Source organism: Melospiza georgiana, chromosome 5 (assembly GCF_028018845.1).
Source record: "Melospiza georgiana isolate bMelGeo1 chromosome 5, bMelGeo1.pri, whole genome shotgun sequence".
Classification (NCBI taxonomy): domain Eukaryota; kingdom Metazoa; phylum Chordata; class Aves; order Passeriformes; family Passerellidae; genus Melospiza; species Melospiza georgiana.
In genome coordinates this window covers 68,563,074-68,583,920 of record NC_080434.1, presented here as the reverse complement: position 1 = coordinate 68,583,920, position 20,847 = coordinate 68,563,074, and the positions used below count along the sequence as shown (strand labels likewise).

Sequence of the window (20,847 nt, the reverse complement as noted above, 5' to 3'; positions counted from 1 at the left end):
GCACATCTGCCCGTGGGACAGACACAACCGCGGGCCAGACGAGCTCAGGGGGCACAAGGCAAACAGCCTGGCACAGCTGAGCCACCTGCCTGGCACCTGGACCTGGCACCGCACCCCCGGCCTGGCATCGGGGTGTGCCAGGGCAGGTGCCAGCTCGGTGGTGAGCACAGGGAGATGATGACATCCACCCCTCGGGATCAGCTCTGGGGCTGTGGGCTCCCGGGGAGCCTCAGAGGCGGGAGAAGGAATTGTTGCACCGGGAGGACCCCGCGGTTGGGGACATTGGGGACCGGGGCTGCCGTGGGCACCGGGCGGGGCCCCGGTAACCGGGAGCGGCGGCGGCTCAAACATCGCCTCCCAGGGGCTCCGCAGGGATTTTGGGGATCCCCCCGCGCTCCGCCCCCCGGCCCCACCCGCGGAGCCGCCCCCAGCGCTGCGGCGAGCGCGGCCCGGGGGGAGCGGGCGGGCGGTGGAGCCGCCCCTGCGCGGAGCTCTGCGCGCATCCTTCCGTCCCTTCCCGTCAGCGCTGCATCCCCCAGCAAACATTCCATCCCTCCCGCATCCCCCAGCGAACATTCCACCCCTCCGCGCATCCTTCCATCCCCCCCGCGCATCGCTCCGCGCACCCCTTCAGCCCCCGCTCCCCCTCCATCCATCCCCCAAGCACTCCTCCGTTCCTCCGCGCATCTCTCCGAGCATCCCCCGGCGCACTCCCCTCCACTCTCCGCGGATTCCTCCGTGCACTCCTCCGTCCCCCCGCTCACTCCTCCATCCTCTCGCGCACTCCTCCATCCCTCCTCCGTCTCTCTGCTCACTCCTCCATCCCTCCTCCATCCCTCCTCCATCTCTCTGCTCACTCCTCCATCCCTCCTCCATCCCTCTGCTCACTCCTCCATCCCTCCTCCATCCCTCCTCCATCCCTCTGCTCACTCCTCCATCCCTCCTCCATCCCTCCTCCATCTCTCTGCTCACTCCTCCATCCCTCCTCCATCCCTCTGCTCACTCCTCCATCCCTCCTCCATCCCTCCTCCATCTCTCTGCTCACTCCTCCATCCCTCCTCCATCCCTCCCCGCACCCTGCGCCCATCCCCGGCCGCCGGTGCCGCTCCTGCGGGGGATGGCGGAGCGGCCGCGTTTCCTCTGCGGCGCGGTGGAAGGTAGGTCTGTCCCTGCGGGGCCGCTGCCCGGCCCGCCCGGGCGTTCCCCCGAAGGGAAGCGGGGTCGGGAAGGGCCCCAGGCTGGGGGGAGGTGGGAGTGGGGTCCTTGCACTGACCCCCATCTCTGCCAGGGGGCTGGACCAGCACCGCCCCAGCTCACCCTGCAGCCGCCCCAGCACAGCCGGAGGGGCTCAGGGAGCCTCTGCTCGGTCCCAGAGCTCCACACGGGGCTCTTGGCTGCCCTGGAGCCAGGGGCGCTTCCCTGTGTGCCCACCCTGCCCATGGGGCAGCCGTGCAGGACTCATGCCCAGAGTTGGCCAGGGAGAGCTCTGTGTTCTCCCTGCCCACATGCCCAGCTCCCCGTGGAGCTGGCAGATCCCTCTGCCCTCCTGCTGGCAGCACAGCACCCCTGGGACGGGCACTGCCCTCTGCCCCACCTGAGGGAGCAGCAGCACCGCGCAAATGGATGGAAAACAAACAGGAAATGCAGGGGTGGGGAGGCTGGCATGATTCAGACGTGAATCACTGGTGTAGTAGAGCTGACCTGGGAAGGAGGACAGGGATGATGCTGGCAAATCCATTCCAGGAGAACTCTGCTGAGTGGCCTCCTTGGCAGCCCATGTGCTGTGGAAGTGTCACTTGCAGGGGCCATGCAGGGACTCTGGGGACCTCGCTGGGATCTCAAAATAGCAAATTATTTACCACAGAAATAACTTTTTTTGGGTGAAATGTTTGCAGGGATTCTTGAGTTGCCACAAATTCGACCCTGTGCATGGTGGGGGGTGGACAGCAAAGTGATTTTATATTATTTCAAAATATATGGAATAACCATGTAGGTGTTGAGGCAGGTAGAAAATGTGTCTGCAGAGAGGAGACAGATGGAGAGTGGGTGTTGCTGTGTGCAAACCCCCTCAGCATTGCCCAGGGCTGCTGCAGGGTGGGCTCCTGCCCAAGGCAGCCAAGGGAATGAGGGCAGGTGAGCTCTGGGACACTGATTTGGAAAATGCAGGTTACACTGGCCTCATGGAGAGCTGGTCCTTCCTCCCAGCTTGATGGGGTCAGTGCAGCCTGCCCCTGTGCACCACCCACTTTTGGGAATGCTGTCACTTCCCAGTATCTGCTGCCCTTGGCCCTGACTGCTGGAAGCTGCAGAGATTGATTCAGAAGTTGCCCACAATGCAGAGAGAAAGCAGGGAGATACCTTGATGGCCAATTCTCATCACTGTCCAAGACATAATGGATTTTCTGTGGGACTTCACCTTGCATCTGCCAGATCTTAAAGAGAATTTAAGTGGCTGAAGGCTCTTCTCTTGCTAAATCTCAGCTCTGTGCTGGGACTCTGACAGGTTCCCTTTAACCTCCACTTTGAGGAGCTGTCAAATCTGCATTTCTCCAAACCCATTTATCAGCCTGTCCCAGGGGAAAGGGTTTGTGTTCCTCTGGATATCCTCTCTCCCTGGCTTTGCAGACAGCTCTGCACCTCCCTACATGCAGGAATAGGAAGGGCCCTTCCCTGGAAGTGATCCCAAAGGCAGAATGGGTGCTGCAAGTCTGGAATTCAGGGATAGACCAGAGAAACTCCTGAGGCACTTTCCAAAAACTGCATTGTTGGGAAGGATGAAAGTTTGACAAGAAAGTCTCACAGATGCTTAGCAGAAAGATTTCTTTAAATGTAGCGTCTGATGAAGGAATAGAGATGGAAGCAAGTTTTGATATAGAAGAAAAGAATTGCTGAGCCAGTCTCACTGGATAACCAAGGAGGCAAAGGCTGTGTTAGTTAGAAGGGGTTTTTATGGCTTAGAGCAAAGGATAAACCCACCCCAAACAAGAAGATGTTTGTACCAAGCAGAAAGAGAGCACAGGTAAACAAATCAGCAAATGTTGCAAGTAGAAAAAAGGTTTCAGAATTTTCCACTGCAAGAAAACTGAAAAACAACTTCTAGCTTACACTGTAATGCACTGACTTTTAGTGATTGGAGAACAGTGACATGAATATGGTAATTACAGTAGTTATGATAGGCTAGACATAAAAGTTAAGGTATAGATTGATTCTACTGTATGAAGATGCTCAGCAAAGCAAAGTATGGAATGCATTGTAACAAAAAAAAAAAAAATAATGTGACCAAAAAAAGTATAGAATGCATTGTAACCAAAAGAAAATATAGAATGCATTGTGACCAAAAGAAAAGTATATAATGCATTTATAACCTAAACTCAGGGTCTCCAGGCCTGCCTGCAGCTGGAGCTGACAGCTGTAGGCACAGGCTCTGTCACCCATGACCCTGGATGGAATAAACTGAATTTTAGAGAGCTTCCTGGAGTCCCACATCCCTCATTCAGGCTCTTACTGCATTTTGCCTTTTTTCCCCTCCCTTTTCCAGGTTTCTATGGCAGACCCTGGTCAATGGATCAGAGGAAACTTCTCTTTCAATGGCAAGTACCCTGAATGTTCCTCTCTGAAGGTGGGGGTGGCAGCCAAGGGGCCTCATTATTCAGTGTCCCCCTGTCCTGGCGCTCTCGGACGGACAGACGGACAAGGGGCCGGCAGGTGGTGCTGGGGCTCCGCACATCCCTGCATGGGACATGATGCAGATGAGAAGACCAGAAACACAGACAAAATACAGGCTAGAGTCGCATTTCTCCAGAGTTAAAAGGCAGTTTCTTCGTGGAAATTATTCATTATTCTGCCATCCAATGATTAGGATTAGCAGTTAGGATTCAGAGCTGGTCTGTACTAATGAAAGGAATGAGAGAGAGGTGGCTTTACAAACAAACTGTGGGGCTGCAGGTAGATAAACCCCGATACTGATATTTGAAAAAAAATATCAGTAAAAAGCAATAGAAGTAACCAAAATTCCATAGGGATTCCACTAATTGACACAGACTCACCCAAGGCCGTGCTAAATTCCTGCACTTGGAGAAAAAGAACAGAGACACAAAGAAAAAGAAGGAAGGGGATGAATGCCTGGTAGATAAACCCAGATTTTGATATTTTAAAAAACCAATAGGAGTAACCATCAATTCCATAGGAATTCCACTAATTGACACAGACTGTTGCTCACCCAAGGCTGTGCTAAATTCCTGGACTTGGAGAAAAAGAACAGAGACACAAAGAAAAAGAAGGGACAGGGGGAATGCCTGGTAGATAAACCCAGATATTGATAATTGAAAAAATAATTGAAAAAAAAATCAGTAAAAAGCAATAGAAGTAACCATTAATTCCATAGAAATTTCATTAATTGACACAGACTCACCCAAGGCTGTGCTAAATTCTGGACTTGGAGAAAAAGAACACAGGCACAAAGAAAAAGAAGGGAGGGGGGGAATGCCTGCAGGTAGATAAACCCAGATACTGATATTTGGGGAAAAGCATCAGTAAAAAGCAATAGGAGTGACCAAAATTCCATAGGAATTCCACTAATTGACACAAACTGTTGCTCACCCAAGGCTGTGCTAAATTCCTGGATTTGGTGAAAAAGAGCAGAGACAAGGAAAAAGAGGAGAGGGGGAATGCACATTGCAAGCAGGGGTCTGTATTAGGTGGTTCAGGAACTCGGTACCTCTCAAGCACCTCAACCAACAGGGAAAGGGAGAGGGAAATATGACTGGGAAATTAATAAAAAGGAGGTGACAGAGTGGGCAGTGACAATGTAATTAAGGGGCAGAGGACAGAATTCTGCAGGGACAAAATTCACAGAATTCACAGAGTGACCAGGCTGGAAGAGACCTCCAAGATCATCAAATACACAACCCAGCCCCAACACCCCAACCAAACCCTGGCACCCAGTGCCACATCCAGGCTTTGTTAAACACACCCAGGGATGGGGACTGCACCACCTCCCCAGGCAGAACATTCCAGAACTTTATCACCTTTCTGTGAAAAACTTTTCCCTGCTATCCAGCCTGTATTTCCCTTGGTGCAGCTCGAGGCTGTGTGCTCTGGTTGTGTCAGTGCTGCTGCAGACAGAGCCCAGCCCCAGCTGAGCACAGGCACCTTTCAGCAGCTGTGCAGAGTGATGGGGGCACCCCTGAGTCTCATTTTCTGCAGGCTGAGCACCCCCAGCTCCCTGAGATACAGAAAATGGAAGGAAAACAAGCTGGGATGTTCTAAATACTTCAGGAATGAAAAGTTTTTGCCTGGTGCTGCACTGGCATGTGGCACTTGAGGGTGACATGCCCATTGGTATCTTATCTAGAAAGAAACAAAATAAGGAACTTTTATAATGAGATACCTGCAGTGCTTTCTACTCTGTTCACTGTGGGAAAATGTAAAATATTTTCTGCTGAGGAGGATGAATAAAACCAATGAATATATCAGATGGCTTCCATGCAGAAGTGCCAAAAGAGGGAGGGGTCTGCCCTCCCAGGGGCACATCCTGCTGGTGTCTGACACCAACCTTACAGTCTCGGGACTTTTGCTGCTCAGAGTGACCCCAAGATGAGTTAGAAAGTCTCTTTTCCCAGCCTGGTGGTCGAAGAAGGAGTCAGAACTCTCCATTTCTTGGTCTCAAGGTTGTTTATCGTAACTTATCCATAAAAATCTTTCTCTTGACCTGCCAAGGTCCGCTCAGCAGGTCAGAGGCACTCTGCCTGCCTCAGAGGCAATGTTGTCTTTTTATACTAAAAACTACGTGTACAATATTTACAATTACTTCCCAATACCTATCACCTATTAGACAGTGAGCTTCTACTCTAGACCAAAAGTGCCAACATCACAGCAGAAGATGGAGGCCAAGAAGAAGAAGGAGAAAGGCTGGACACGCCCAGATCTCTCCATCTTGCCTCTTGAACCCCATTCTAAAAACCCCAAAAATCTATTTTTCACCCCATGATAAATTCACTATCATTCTACTTAAGCTTTCATGGCTTGTAATTCTTCATATAACATTAGTAATTGTTTTTTCCAAGGGCTAAATCAAAGGCACAGGGGTCCTGGGCTCTGTGCCAAGGTCCCTGAGCCCCCTGGGCAGGGGCTGGAGCCCTCCAGGGCAGCCAGAGGGATTTCCTGGGTTCCCACATCAGAGCTCAGCACTGGAGCACTGGCTGAGCTCTCTGCCTCCCTGTGGCTGTGCAAAGAGCCCGTGGGGAGCCTGGCTGACTCCTTTCTCTCCCTGCCCAGGCTGCAGCAGCGGGGGCTGAACTGCTACATGTACGCACCCAAGGATGAGCTGAAGCACCGGCTGCTCTGGAGAGAGCCCTACACAGAGCATGAGGCAGGTACCGGCTCTGCTGGGCCCCTCAGGGGAAGGCATGGGCTGTGTCACGGCTGTTTCCATCCTGCCAGGACCTCCCCCATTGCAGGGAGGCCCCCAGATCTTGCCAAGGGCAAGAAGGCTCCCAGAGTGTGCCCATCATGGGGAATTGCCTCAGGGAGCAGCCAGCCTCCCATGTGGGTCTCAGGCAATGTGCTTGAGTACAGCCAGGCCCACAGACCCTTGCCAAAAGTCCTCTGTGTCATAAGAGAGTGGGAATGGTCCTCCTGGAGCCTCTCCCCTCCCAGTGACCTCAGCTCCTTCCTTTCACAATCCTGGGGTTCACTCTCCCTGCCCCTTCCATCCCTTGTCCTGCTCAGTCCTTTTTCTCTTTCCATCCCTTATTCCCTTCCATCCCTTTCCCCCCTCCATTCCTTATTCCCCTGCATTTCTTGTCCTATTCCATCCCTTATTCCCCTTCATCCTTTGTCCCTCTCCACCCCTTCTTCTCCTCCATTCCTTGTTCAATTTCATCCTTGTTCAATTTCATCCTGCTCCATCCTTTGTCTCGCTCCATCCCCTGTCCCCCTTCATCCCTTTCCTGCTTCATCCTTTTTCCCTTCCATCCCTTTTCCCCCTCCATCCCTTATTCCCCTTCATTCCTTGTCCTATTCCATCCCTTATTCTCCTTCATCCTTTGTCCTCATCCATCCTTTATTCCCCTCCATCCCTTATGCCCCTCCATCCCTTGTTCCATTCCATCCCTTGGTCCTGCTCCATCCTTTTTACCCCTCCATACCTTTTCCCCCTCCATCCCTTGTACCACCTATTCCTTGTCCTATTCCATCCCTTGTCCTGCTCCATCCTTTGTCTCCTTCAATCCCTTGTCCCCCTCCACCCCTTATTCCCCTCCATTCCTTGTTACATTCCATCCCTTGGTCCTGCTCCATCCTTTTTCCCCTTCCATCCCTTATTCCATTCCATCCCTTTTCCCTCTCCAACCCTTGTCCTATTCCACCCCTTATTCCCCTTCATTGCTTGTCCCGTTCCATCCTTCATTCCCCTCCATCCCTTGGTCCTTCTCCATCCTTTGTCCTCCTCCACCCCTTATTCCCCTCCATCTCTTGTTCCATTAGATTCCTCGGTCCTGCTCCATCATTCTTTCCCCTCCACCCCTTGTCCCCCTCCATCCTTTGTCCATCCCTTTTCTCTCTCCATTCCTTGTCCCCCTCCACCCCTTGTCCTGCTCTATCCTTCATCCCTTTCCATCCCTTATTCCCCTCCGTCTCTTACTCTCCTCCATCCCTCATCCCCGCACCCCGTCCGTGTCCCCTGTCCCTCCCAGCTCTCACAGTTCCCCTGTGCTCTGTCCCCAGCCCGCATGCGGTCTCTCATCGAGGCTGCCCACGAACGGGGGGTGGAGTTTATTTTCGCCATTTCTGCCGGCCAGGACATGGTGTTTTCCAGCGCTGGGGATCGCCTCCTGCTGCAGCAAAAACTCAGGCAGGTACCGTGGGCCATTCCTTCATCCCACTGCTCCCAGGCCAGGGGCACACGTGCTATGTGTGCCCATGTGTGCCCATGTGTGCCCATGTGTGCCCCCTGTGTGACGGTGTTCACAGGGGTCTTAGGATGAGGGAAGAGACGAGGATCTGACTCCACGTTTCAGAAGGCTGATTTATTATTTTATGATATATATTACATTAAAACTATACTAAAAGAATAGAAGAAAGGATTTCATCAGAAGGCTGGCTAAGAATAGAACAGGAAAGAATGATAAAGGCTTCTGTCTCAGACTCTTTGTCCAAGACAGCTGACTGTGATTGACCATTAATTACAAACAACCACATGAGACCAATCACAGATGCACCTGTTGCATTCCACAGCAGCAGATAATCAATGTTCACATTTTGTTCCTGAGGCCTTTCAGCTTCTCAGGAGGAAAAATCCAAAGGAAAGGATTTTTCCTAAAAGATGTCAGTGACACCCCCTGTGCCCACTCAGACGTGTTTAAGGGTCCCCATGTGTGCCCCCTGTGCCCACCCCGTGGGCTGCTATGGGGGTGTGAACCCTTCCTGCTGCTCTGGGCTGCCCAGTGGCCAATGTGCTGTCCCTGTCACTGTGACAGAGAGCTGAGGGCTCCATGGGTGCAGGAGAAGGAGCAGCCAAGCCCCAGAAGCTGCTGGGCAGCGCTGAGGGTGGCACAGAGCCCAGGCTCCCCAGGGAGGGCACAGAGCTGTTGGCTTGGTGGGGTGGCTCCATGGGCAGCTGCCACTCCCTTGGCAGGAGCTGCCCCGTGCTGTGCCATGCTCAGATGCCCCTGTGGAGCTCCCTGGGGGTCTCTGCTGCCCGGGGGTCCCAGCAGCCCCTGTCTGTGCCCACAGGTGGCCGCCCTGGGGTGCCGCTCCTTCGCGCTGCTCTTCGACGACATCGACCCCTGCATGTGCCAGGCTGACAGAGATGTCTTCCCCTCCCTGGCACAGGCTCAGGCCTCTGTGGCCAACCAGGTGTACCAAGAGCTGGGCCAGCCCTCAGTCTTCCTCTTCTGCCCTACAGGTACTGCCTGCAGCCCCAGTGCCCAAAGCGGGGAGCCCCCTCAGACTGGGGTGCCCGTGGGCTGCACCCCTGACTCTGCTGAAAGCTGAGTGCCCTGGCACCTCCACAGCTCTCCCTGGGCTCCTCACCCTCCCGGGGGAGCTCTGGCCACCTCAGGGCTAGACTGGGACTACCCATGATCCCAGCAGCCCATCCCAGCCTCCTCATCCTCCTAGTGGAGCTCTGCCCATCTCAGAACTAGGCTAGGACTAGCCCATGATCCTGGCAGCTCCCACAGCTCTTCCTGGGCTCCTCACCCTCCCAGGGCAGCTCTGGCCATCCCCGGGCTAGACTAGGACTAGTCCATGATCCCAGCAGCCCTTCCCAGCCTCCTCAACCTCCTAGTGGAGCTCTGACCACCTCAGGACTAGACTAGGACTAGTCCATGATCCTGGTAGCCCATCCCAGCTTCCTCATCCTCCCAGGAGAGCTCTGGCCACCTCAGGGCTAGACTAGGACTAGCCCATGATCCTGGCAGCTCCCACAGCTCTCCCTGGGCTCCTCACTCTCCCAGGGGAGCTCTGACCACCTCAGGGCTAGCCCATGATCCTGGCAGCCCCTCCCAGCCTCCTCACCCTCCCAGGGGAGCTCTGAGGTGTCAGGACTAGTCCAGGATCCTGGCAGTCCCTCCTCTCGTGGTCCCCAGCCCCCAGGGGATGCTCTGTGCTCTCTCCCCAGAGTATTGCAGCTCACTGTGCTCTCCCAGCCCCAGCCAGTCCTGCTACCTGCAGACCATTGGGCAGGAGCTGCTCCCAGGGATCGCTGTCATCTGGACAGGTGAGCATGGACCAGCAAAACAGGCTGAGCCCATGGCAGGGAGAAATGATGATAGGGAGGAGGAGTCCACCTTATTAGAAGAGTAATTAATTACTTTATTATACTATATATATATATATATACATATATATATTCTATAATACTATATATTATTGGTAGTAATATATAATATACTATATATTATTAGTATATTATATATATTATATTATATTATATTATATATTATTAGTAGTAATATATAATATGTAATATTTAATTAATATAATAATTATAATAATAATTAATAATTATAAAAAGAAATAATACTTATAGAACTATAATATATATAAGAATATAAATTTCCTCTATTGTATATATTTATATAAATAATTTTAATATATACATATATTAGTATTAAATATATATTAAAATATTAGTATATTTATGTATTTAAATATATTTTCTATACTTATAAACATAAAATTATAAATTATATATTATATATTACATTATATTATTATAAATATAACATTATATATATTATATAAATGAATAACGACTAATATAATGATAATTATATCATAATTATATTATTAGTAGTAATATATAATACTATATATTACTTTATTATATTATTAGACTATGTTACATTACATCTAAACTGAATCTGCCAAACACTCAACTGCACAGAATCTCAGCCTTCAGTGCTGACACACACACACCTGGCCCTGACAGGCCAAGGAAACAAAACACCATCTCCTTGGGTAAACAATCTCCATGTTGCATTCTACTTTGGCACAAACACAGGCACAGCAAATAAGAATTGTTTTTCCTCTCTCTGAGGTTCAGAGAACGTGAATCCTAGAAATATTCTTGGGAAGAACTGTGCCTTGCTTTTCTCTGTGAGGAGAAATGTGGCTCCACGTGGCCAGTGTCTCAAACCCCGTGGCCACAGGCTGTGCTGGGAGAGCCATCAGCAGTGGCCCTGCTGTGTGCAGGGCTTTGGGCTGGGGCTCTGCTCTCCTCACTGTGGTGACCACAACCTCATCTCCATGCCCTTGTCCGTGCTGTGTGTCTGTGCTGGAGCCCAGGCCCCAAGGTGGTGTCCCAGGAGCTGTCAGCAGAGCTGCTGGAGGAGGTGGAGGCCGTCCTGAGGCGCCCTCCCGTCATCTGGGACAACCTCTACGCCAACGACTATGACTGCAGACGAGTCTTCCTGGGCCCCTACATGGGCCGAGCTCCTGGCCTCATGGCCAGGCTCCAAGGGCTGCTCCTCAACCCCAACTGTGAGCTCCAGGCCAACTTCATCCCCATCCACACGCTGGGCACCTGGTTTGGGAGCGAGCTGGGGAGCTGTGCCCACCCTGAGCACACAGGTACCTGGCACCGTGCCTGTCAGCTCTGTGCATGCCCAGCCCTGCAGGGCTGCCCAGGCTGATGAGCTGCAGTTCCTCAGGAATGGAGGGAGCCCTGGGGGACAGCCAAGGAGCTCAGGATGGAAGCTACAGCCCGCAGGAAGCCTTGGAGCTGGCTCTACGTGACTGGGTGGCTGAGATAAACCAGCAAGCCTTGGAGCCAGGTAAAATGATTTGCATGAGCAGCAGCATCCCTCCATCCCTGGAGTGTTGGAGTGGGGGTTAGGAACTCCACCCTGCCCATCTGGAGGGGCTGGGGCTGGTGTGGCAGCAGGGCCATGCAGGCCATGGTGGGCAGCTGTGCTGTGCTGCCCCGTGGGTGCTCCTGCCATGGCCACAGCCTGCAGAGGGTTTCCCTGGCTGGCACAAGCAGAGCCTGGGCCAGCTCTGGAGGAGGAGGTCAGCCAGGGGTGAGCTTGGTGTTTTGCAATGTTTGCCTCTGCAAAGCCACAGCCTCAGCCCAGCCCAGGGTCCTGGCAGCTCAGGGGTGGAGGTACCTGGCACTGTCCTGCCCCATTTCCATGCAGGTGCCAAAGGAGTTTCCCTCCTCTTGTTCCTTTCTGGCAGGAGGAAGGACCCCAGCACAGCCCAGTGTCAGCCTCAAGGGAGGACCAAAGCTGCAACCTGGCACAGCAGGAGGACAGGAGGGCACCCCTGACCCTCAGCCCCACAGCTCTGCTCCTGGTGGGGCAGACCAGCACAGCCCTGAGCCCTGCAGAGAGGCACCAGAGGAGGGGTGCAGGGAGGTGACCTCAGCCAGGACACCCCCTGGCCACCAGCAGAGCCCTACTGGGGACCAGCTCACCACCACAGGGAGCTGTGAACCCCCCTCTGCTCTGCCCAGCATGGATGGGAGTGCCCAGTCTGCAGGAACCACAGAGGCCACCCAGAACCTCCCCAGCCCTACCATGAGCTCCAGCAGTGGGGCCAACACCAGTCAGAACATCTCCCTGCCCACCAGTGATGCCAGGACAGGGGATGGCAGCCCCGTCCACTCTCCCAGCAGCACCCAGCCTGAGGCCATCAGGACTGATGTGCCCCAGACACCCCCAGGACCTGGGGATGGTGCCAGCCCTGGTGCCACAGCCCCACTGGCTGATGAGGTTGGTGCTGGGCCTGGTCCCATGGCACCGGTGACCCCAAAGGAGGCTGAATCTGGCCCCATGTCCCCCAAAGATGCCAGGACCAACCCCACAGCAAAGATGACCCCAGAGGAGCCCAGGACCAGCCCCATGGCATCAGTGACCCCAAAGGAGGCTGAGTCTGGCCCCATGGCCCTCAAGGAGGCTGGGTCTGGCCCCATGGCTCCCAAGGAGGTCAGGACCAGCCCCACATCCCAGGTGGCCCCAGAGGAGGCTGAATCTGACCCCATAACCCTTAAGGAGGCCAGGACCAGCCCCACATCCCAGGTGGCCCCAAAGGAGGCTGAATCTGGCCCCATAACCCTTAAGGAGGCCAGGACAAGCTCCACACCGCAGGTAACCCCAAAAAAGGCTGAGTCTGGCCCCATGGCCCTCAAGGAGGCCAGGACCAGCCCCGCATCCCAGGTGACCCCAGAGAAGGCCAGGACCAGCCCCACATCCCAGGTCACCCCAGAGGAAGCCAGGACCAGCCCCACCTCACAGGTGACCCCAGAAGAGGCTGGATCTGGCCCCATGACCCTCAAGGAGGCCAGAGCCATCCCCACATCCCAGGTAACCCCAGAGGAGCCCAGGACCACCCTCACAGCACCAATGACCCCAAAGGAGGCCAGACCCCACCCCACAGCACCCCTGACCCCAGAGGAGGCCATGCCCAGCCCCACATCACCCCTGACCCTGGAGGAGGTGCGGATGCTGGTGGAGCTCTTCTACCTGCCCTACCAGCACGGGGCTCTGGCACAGCAGCTCCTGGAGCACTTTCGGTGGCTGCGAGCCAACAGCCTCAGCGTGGGGGTCCCGGACACAGCTCCTGATGCCTGTGGGGTAAGACTGCTCTGGAAGGTGGCTGCCATGGCTGGGGTGTTGTGTTGGTTTGGAAAGACAGGAGTCTGCTAAGGAAGGCAGGAGCTTCCCCTGAAATGGAGAATGTAAACCCTCCCCATCCCTCTGAATTGCTATAAATTTTAAATTAAGGGAATCTCAGGCAAAAATATGAGAGCAGGAAATAACAATTCTTTAATAGGGAAGAAGAAAACAAATAAAAGGGTCAGGGTGTTGGTAGCAGTGCCATTGGAAATGTGGCTGCAGCCCTCCTGCAGTGTCAGGGGTGGGTCTGTTGGAGCAAGGGGGTCCTGTAGAGAAGGATGTATTCTTCCTCTGAAGATCCAGTGGAAGAGACAGCTGCTGTTTCTCTGGGGAATCCCATGGAGAAAGCCGTGCTGGTGTCTCAAAACCTCTGGATTATACCCAGTTAGGAATGCTTGGCTCCTCCCAATGGGCGGAGCATCTCCCAATGGGATGCTGTAGTTCTTATCAGCCATGCAGTGACATTCAATGGCTGTTATCAGCAGATGTCCCCTCCTGAGGGTGGAGGGATTGTAGTCACTCAAAGAGAGAGATAAGGCAAACTGCCCACTTGACCAAAGATAATCTGCCATACAGACGGTAATAGAAAACATCTCACATTGCAATGTGGCTCAGGTGTCCCCCAGGTGTCTGACAGGCTCTGTGTGTCCCCAGGTCACGCAGTGGCGGGGCCGGGCTCGCTCCTTCCAGCAGCTCTGCGCCCGGACGTGCCGCCTGCACAGCCGCCTGGTCAGCACGGCCGGCAGGGCACTGCTCTACGACCTGCACCCCTACCTGTGGGACATCCGGAACCTGCTGCTGGCTGCCAGCGCCTTCGTCCTCTGGCTGGGTACGTGCCTGATGCCAGCCCTTCCATTCCTGCCATGTATGTCATTCCCATCACACCTATCCAAACCCAGCTGTGTCAGAGTATATTTGTAGGCAACCCCCAACAAATGATGAGGAGGACTCCACCTTATCAGAAGGCTAATTAATTACTTTATTATACTATATTATTTTATAGTATATTACATTACATCTAAACTGAATCTGCCCAGCATCTCATGACTGTCACCCAAAAAAGTTTCATACCTTCTTGGTGTTTCTCATGGCTAGCTCCTCAGAGCACTGACTGTTTCTTCTTCACAAAATCATCACCTGACTCCAGTGCCCCTCTCAACCAGCCACTCCACTCTTTTATAGCACTTTTCTTGTCATTGGTTACAGCTGTGGCCTTTTAAAGTCCTAATCTTTGATAATTGGCCCAGCTGCAACTCCTTAAGGGTAAGATTACTTTCTACACTATCTTTATTTTCTTGTATTTTATCCCCCTACACGTGGCTGATGCCATTCCTGCCAGCCCCATCACACCTATCCAAACCCAGCTGTGTTGGAGTAGAGTATTTGTAAGCAATCCCCAACAAATGATGAGGAGGACTCCACCTTATCAGAAGGCTAATTAATTACTTTATTATACTATACTATTTTATAGTATATTACATTACATCTAAACTGAATCTGCCCAGCACTCAACGCTGTACAGAATCTTGTGACTGTCACCCAACAAAAGTTTCACACCTTCTTAGTGTTTCTCATGGGCAGCTCCTCAGAGCACTGACTCTTCTTCACAAAATCACCAACTGACTCCAATTCCCTTCTCAACCAGCCACTCCACTCTTTTATAGCACTCTTCTTCTCACTGGTTACAGCTGTGGCCTGTTAAAGTCAGGCCTGTTCCTAATCTTTGATAATTGGCCCAGCTGCAACTCCTTAGGGGTAAGATTACTTTCTACACTATCTTTGTTTTCTTATATTCTATCCCCCTACACGTGGCTGATGCCAGCCCTGCCAGCCCCATCACACCTATCCAAACCTGGCCATGTCAGAGTAGAGTATTTGCAGGCAACCCCCAGTGAGGGGAGAGGAATGATGGAGGCATCTGACTCCATCTTATCAGAAGGCTAAATAATTACTTTATTATACTATATTATTCTATATTATATTATATTGCATCTAAACTGAATCTGCCCAGCACTCAACCCTGTACAGAATCTCATGACTGTCACCCAACAGTCCCAACACACACACACACCTGGCCCTGACAGGCCAAGGAAACAAAACCCCATCACTCTGGGTAAACAATCTTCATATTGCATTCTACTTTGGCACAAACACAGGCACAGCAAATGAGATAAGAATATTCTTGGGAAGAACTGTGCCTTGCTTTTCTCTGTGAGGAGAAATGTGGGGCTCCATCAGGGTGCCAGGACCCTGAAGCACTGAGGCACACCTGGTGCTTGCTCTCTTCCCCAAGAAGGAGGTGAAGGTGTCTGGGACCCAGCACAGAGATTTGGGGTTCTGGTAGTGCCAGGGTCCCCACTGGAGCTCGCCTCCCCTTGTATTGATATTTGATATTTTCTGCTGCTGACCCTTGTCCTGTGCTCACCTCCTTTGCAGATGGTCACCTCCTGTGCGACCCTGACCCCAAGGGCACCTGGGGGAGCTGCTTTGGCTGTAAGTATGGGCACTGCCCTGGCTCACCCACCTGCCAGGGGTCTGGCTGCTGCCCCCCATCACCCCCAGCCCCATTCGCCATCTGTGGCATTCACATTCTCTGAACAGAGAGAGAGATGAAGAGAAAACAATTCTTAGCTCTACTTGCTGCTCCTGCTGGTTTTGCACATGTGGAATGTGTTAGGGAGATTATTAACCTGAAGGGATTTGGTAATTGGATTCTGCTAATACTTATTTTCTCTTCTTTCTGTGCTTCTCCAGGAAAAAACCTGTAAAAGAGAATTATCTCTCTCTATGTTCAGAGAATGTGAATGCCACAGCCATCAGGCTGCCCTTCCCCACACTCTGCCTGCAGGAATGGCCCTGGGAATGCTGCCAGGGAGGGAGCAGATCTTCACCATATCCCACAGCTATTTCTAGGATATGGTTCCTCAGCCCTTTTATCCCAAAGACCCCTTAGCTTGTGTGGAAAAAGAGTTCTGGAAGCAGCAATGCCCTGGGTGAGAGGTGGGGCTGTTTTTTGAATGCCTGTGCATCGCTTTGCACAGTTTTCCTCTGGTTTGGGGCTCCCTGGTTGTTCTGGGGGCCTTGTGACCTCTTACAAAGCAAGAACTGTCACCAGGTGATGACCTGAGCAGGTCCCCAAGTTCAGTGTGAGAGGGATCCATGTGCCTTGAGCCCCTTCCTTAGGGAAGCAGCATGCAGGGCACATTCTCACCACCCTGGGCTGCACAGCTGGGGAGCAGCTCCTTGGAGATCAGCAGAGGCTGATCTCCCCCTGCCCAGCAGCTTTTTGCTCACCTCAGGTGTGTCTGTGTCCTGCTGCTTCCAGGGTGCCAGAGCATCAGCGCCCCGATGCTGCTGGGGAGGGACGCCGAGCCCTGGGCGCGCCGTGGGGGCCTCTTTGGAGAGCTGCAGGTGAGAGTGGGGCCCTCTTTGGGGAGCTGCAGGTGAGAGTGGGGGCCTCTTTGGGGAGCTGCAGGTGAGAGTTGGGCCCTCTTTGGGGAGATGCAGGTGAGAGTGGGGGCCTCTTTGGGGAGATGCAGGTGAGAGTGGGGTCCTCTTTGGGGAGATGCAGGTGAGAGTGGGGCTCTCTTTGGAGAGCTGCAGGTGAGAGTGGGGTCCTCTTTGGGGAGATGCAGGTGAGAGTGGGAGCCTCTTTGGAGAGCTGCAGGTGAGAGTGGGGGCCTCTTTGGGGAGATGCAGGTGAGAGTGGGGCCCTCTTTGGGGAGATGCAGGTGAGAGTGGGGGCCTCTTTGGGGAGATGCAGGTGAGAGTGGGGCCCTCTTTGGGGAGCTGCAGGTGAGAGTGGGGGCCTCTTTGGAGAGCTGCAGGTGAGAGTGGGGCCCTCCCTCCCATTCTCTGGGGCTGAGGAGCCTTTGGGAAGTCACCATCCCAACCCCGCTGCTGAGCTGCTGCAAACTCAGGAAGGCAGAGCTGCCTCTGCACCTCAGTTGTTGTTCCTGGGGTTTCAGGAGTCTCAGAGCCATTCTCCTGCTGCCTCCAGGATGAACTGATGGGCTGTATCTTTTCCAGGCATTGCTGCCCGTGGGGAACAGCTGTGACCTTTTCTACCATCCACCCCCGCTGTTCCCGTCCAGCCAGCTGTACCTGCTGCGCCCGCTGCTGCCCCTGGATAAGGTGGGAGCTGTGGCATGGAGGGGGATCCTGCCAGAGCCTTTGTGTGACTTGTTGTGCCCATAAAATGATGAGTTACAGGCTCATCTGCTGCTGAGCTCCCAGTGTGGGGTGGGTCCCTCTGTCCAGCTCTGCTCAGAGCCAGCTGGTCCAGGGCAGATTTTGGGGCTGTTGTCAGCAGCATGTCAGACACTGGCTTGGAGAATGTGCTGTGGCCTCAGCAAATCCACCTCTCTGACAGGGATCTGGGCAGAGCAGGAGAGGAAACCCCCTCAGCCATGGATAAACCAGCCCAGGGCAGGGTTGCCAGGTTGTGGATGATCTCCAGAGCAGCCCCAGTGCTGATCTCCAGCACTGACTGTGAGCAGATGCCAGGAAAAATCCAGAACAGGACAAGTGTGGATGGCAACTTCCTGCAGCCTTCCCCAGTCTGCAGCTCTGGGCACTGCCAGAGTATGTGGGGATCCATCTCCAAATCCCTTTTTTAAACACCCATCCAGGTTATGGGGTGATTCCCTGCTGGAGAGCAGCAGTTTCTGTCAGCTGTGACCTGCTTGGTGCCAGCTCTTGATGGGACAGGGAGGCAAAGGGAGAATCTGGATATGGAGGGACAAAATGTTCAAAGTTTTCCCATGTACCTGCAATGAGCACCCCTGTCCGTCACCCTGCTCCTCTCCAGCTCAAGGAAAGGCTAACACCACAAATCCAGCCAGCACAGACACGAGTGCAGCTCGTTTGCTCAGGCTGAACCTTGACAACAACAATGTTGAGAGGAAGAACCAGCTGAGCCCATCAGCCCGTGGCAGGAACAGGCACAGCAGGACATGGCCCTGCCTCTGTTTTTGGGTGATCAGGGCAGCCTCCCCTTTCAGGAGCAAGGCTTTTATCAGAATGTTTGCAGCAGCAAACTCAACTGTGACCAGGACAGGACATTTGGGGATGTCCTGCTGTGCTCAGGCTCTCTGGAGCCCTGAGTTTCAGGGTTGTTTTTGGTGCTCCAGCAGCTGCTCTCAGGATTGCCTGACCGGAATGGCAATTTCTGGTTTGAAGGCTGCCTGTGCTGTGGCCACGAGCCCAAGGCCAGCAGAAGATGGTGGTGGCACTGTGGCATGGCAGGTACAGCCAGGGCTGACGTGGATCTGGCTCTTCCAGGGAGAGCTTTACCGCATGTGCCGCGAGAGCCTGGACTGTGATCCCAAAGTGGCAGAGATCCTCGTGGCCCACCCGGATCTCCTCGGTGACAGGTGAGATGTGGCCCCTCTGAGGCTCCCTCCTGGACATGCTGCAGGGCTGGGGAGTGAGGAGATGGCCTCTCTTGGTGTCCCTGTGGGGACCAGCACTGCCCCATGGCTGTCAGTGGCCTCACTGGAAGGGACAGGGAGGGACATCCCTGTCATGGCAGCCACCACTGTGGATGTCCTGGATGCTGGAGGCTGCAATGGTTCCCCTTGGTGAGGGGTCTCAGTCAGTGAGTGCTGGGTGTGGTGGCCAGCTGGGAAATGAAGAGAGAGGCTGCTCTGAGGTGTTGGAGGCTGCGATGGCTCCCCTTGGCTGAGGGGTCTCAGAGGGGTGGTCAGTAGGTGCTGGGTGTGGTGTCCAGCTGGAAAATGAAGAGGAAGGCTGCTCTGAAGCTTCCCAGGAACTTCAGGCTCAGCTCAGCCATGCTCCCCCTCTCCCTGGCAGGCTCCTGGGCAGTTTCCTCAGCCTGAGCCCCGAGTACACCTTTGTGCTGGAGGATGAGGATGGCCCCTGTGGCTATGCAGCCGGAGCGCTCCACGCCGAAGGCTTCCTGCAGCAGCGAGACAGCAGCTGGCTGCCAGCCATAAGGCACAAGTACCCCCCAGAGCTGGGCACAGGGGGGGCAGCTCTGGGACAGGTGAGGGGACACCTGGAGCAGGGATAGGAGAGGTGGAGGGGGTTCCCTCATTGTGCTTGTCTCCCACAGGATGCCTTGGAGGAAGCAGTGCTCTTCTTCCACACAGAGCCCCTGGCAGTGCCCCAGCCCGTGCTGAGGCGTTTCCCCTCCCTGGTACAGCTGGGCACAGCCCCCCGTGTGCTGGATGTGGGGGCCAGTCGCAGCCTGGCCCTCTGCCTGCTGAGTGCACTCAGGGCCAATGGTGAGCATGACCTCTGAGTGCTGCCCTTCATCCGAGTGCTGGGAGCTGTCCCCTGCCAGTGCTCCCGGGCACTGTCCCCTCCCCTTGCACTGGGGACATGCAGGGCTGTGTCTCAGGGCATCACTCTGTGACAAAGGGGCAGGGGAGAGACTGATTCCCTGTCACTGTGTCCCCAGCCCCAATGCCCTGACCTGTCACCTCCCTTCCAGGCTCACGGGGAGTGTTCTGCCAGGTCAGTGACTCCGACAGGCAGCAGCTGAGCTTCTACAGCAAGCTGGGCTTTGTGGCCCTGCCCGTGGCCTGGGGCAGCTCTCCCGGCTCTCAGCTCCTGGGACGACTCCTCTGATGACAGGGCACAGGGAGGCAGTGCCCCAGGCCAGGCTGAGCCCCCCATCCTACACAGCATCGGCCTGGGCAAGCGGGAGCAGAGGGGCACCTGGAGCAGACCAGGTACACATGGGAGGGGACATGGGGGTGAGCAGGATGTCACTGGGGTGTGTGCAGGGCTGTGAGGTGCCTGGGTAGCAGAGAGCTATTTCTGCTGCTCAAGGGATTTGGTCACCTCTGTGCCACCCCAGCTGTTACTGTTTGCTGGGTACCCTGCACCTTCGCTGGGCACCCTCAGGCCTGCAGGAGCTCGTGAGCAGTGTTTGGGTTTGTGGTCCTGGGGCACAGCACGGTGCCTTAGTGCCACAGGAGTGTCCCTGTCATGCAGGCTGGGCTGCCCAGCTCTCTCCATGCCCTGTGTGGCCTGAGACTGGGCAGCCAGTGCTGGGGCTGGCTCTCAGCACTGATGAGGACCTGCTGGTCTGTATGGACTGATCTGGTATGGGATGTGGTGAGGCAGCCTCTATTTTTGTGCCTGGGGCCTGAGGGAAGCGCTGTCCTTGGCAATAAAGCGTTTGCTGGGCTCTCACCGTGGCTCGTTTCTTGGGGGAAGGTGTTGGGGTGCCAGCACATCCTTGTCACACCCTCAAACACTCTCACACATCTCACACTGGCTGTTGCTGTGTCCCCTCAAACAAAGCAGCTCCCCACACATCCCAGCAGCTCCCAGCCTCCAGCTGCTGGCAGTGTGAGCTCAGAGCCCCAGCCCTGCAGGGCTTTCCTGCAGGATGGGATCCCTGGGCTTGGGGGGATCTGGGGGCCACAGCCTGCCCAGGACAGGCAGGACGACCAAGGAAAGGGATCTGTTCCATCCACCCCACTGCAGCCTCTGGAAAAGGGCACTCAGGGCTGAACCATTCCTGGCTGCTTCCCTCTCTAACGCAGTGTGAGGAGAGGGCCGGGTGGGGTCGGGACGGCCAAAACCCCGGGAGCGGGAGCTCGGCTGGCGGCTCCCCGCGGGCCGGGCAGCTCCGTGCCGGGGGGCCGGGGCCGGGCCTGGAGCCGAGCCCGGCCGGGGCGGGGGCTGGAGCCGGCCCCATGGCGGGGCGGCGGGCCGGGCCCGTCCGGGCCGTGCCGGCGGCGGGGCCGGG

At 54.7% G+C, this 20,847-nt stretch overlaps 1 protein-coding gene across 5 annotated transcripts; it reads left to right on the top strand.

Moving 5' to 3' along the window:
• The first annotated feature begins 972 nt into the window (after window positions 1–972).
• LOC131083900 (protein O-GlcNAcase-like) lies at window positions 973–20,278 on the top strand. Of its 5 annotated transcripts, XM_058024893.1 has the most exons (18): window positions 973–1,157; window positions 3,539–3,590; window positions 6,277–6,374; window positions 7,726–7,856; window positions 8,734–8,905; window positions 9,623–9,721; window positions 10,792–11,076; window positions 11,157–11,279; window positions 11,683–12,455; window positions 12,525–13,079; window positions 13,776–13,950; window positions 15,558–15,614; window positions 16,447–16,532; window positions 17,151–17,255; window positions 18,405–18,496; window positions 18,936–19,128; window positions 19,198–19,369; window positions 19,579–20,278. In XM_058024893.1, exons 1-18 carry the CDS (start codon window positions 1,118–1,120, stop codon window positions 19,713–19,715), a joined length of 3,345 nt encoding a protein of 1,114 aa, XP_057880876.1. In that variant the 5' UTR covers window positions 973–1,117; the 3' UTR covers window positions 19,716–20,278. The 5 variants fall into 5 exon arrangements, with proteins under 5 accessions (XP_057880876.1, XP_057880875.1, XP_057880881.1 ...); XM_058024892.1 differs by having other exon boundaries at window positions 11,683–13,079; XM_058024898.1 differs by lacking the exons at window positions 19,198–19,369; window positions 19,579–20,278 and having other exon boundaries at window positions 11,683–13,079; window positions 16,421–16,532; window positions 18,936–19,060.
• The last annotated feature ends 569 nt before the right edge of the window (window positions 20,279–20,847 follow it).

Excerpts from the sequence above, each read along its gene's own strand:
- LOC131083900 (XM_058024892.1), top strand. The coding sequence starts at position 1,118 with ATGGCGGAGCGGCCGCGTTTCCTCTGCGGCGCGGTGGAAG. Across the intron at positions 11,077-11,156 it reads TGCCCACCCTGAGCACACAG|GAATGGAGGGAGCCCTGGGG; the intron begins GTACCTGGCACC and ends GCAGTTCCTCAG. Across the intron at positions 15,615-16,446 it reads CTGGGGGAGCTGCTTTGGCT|GGTGCCAGAGCATCAGCGCC; the intron begins GTAAGTATGGGC and ends TGCTGCTTCCAG.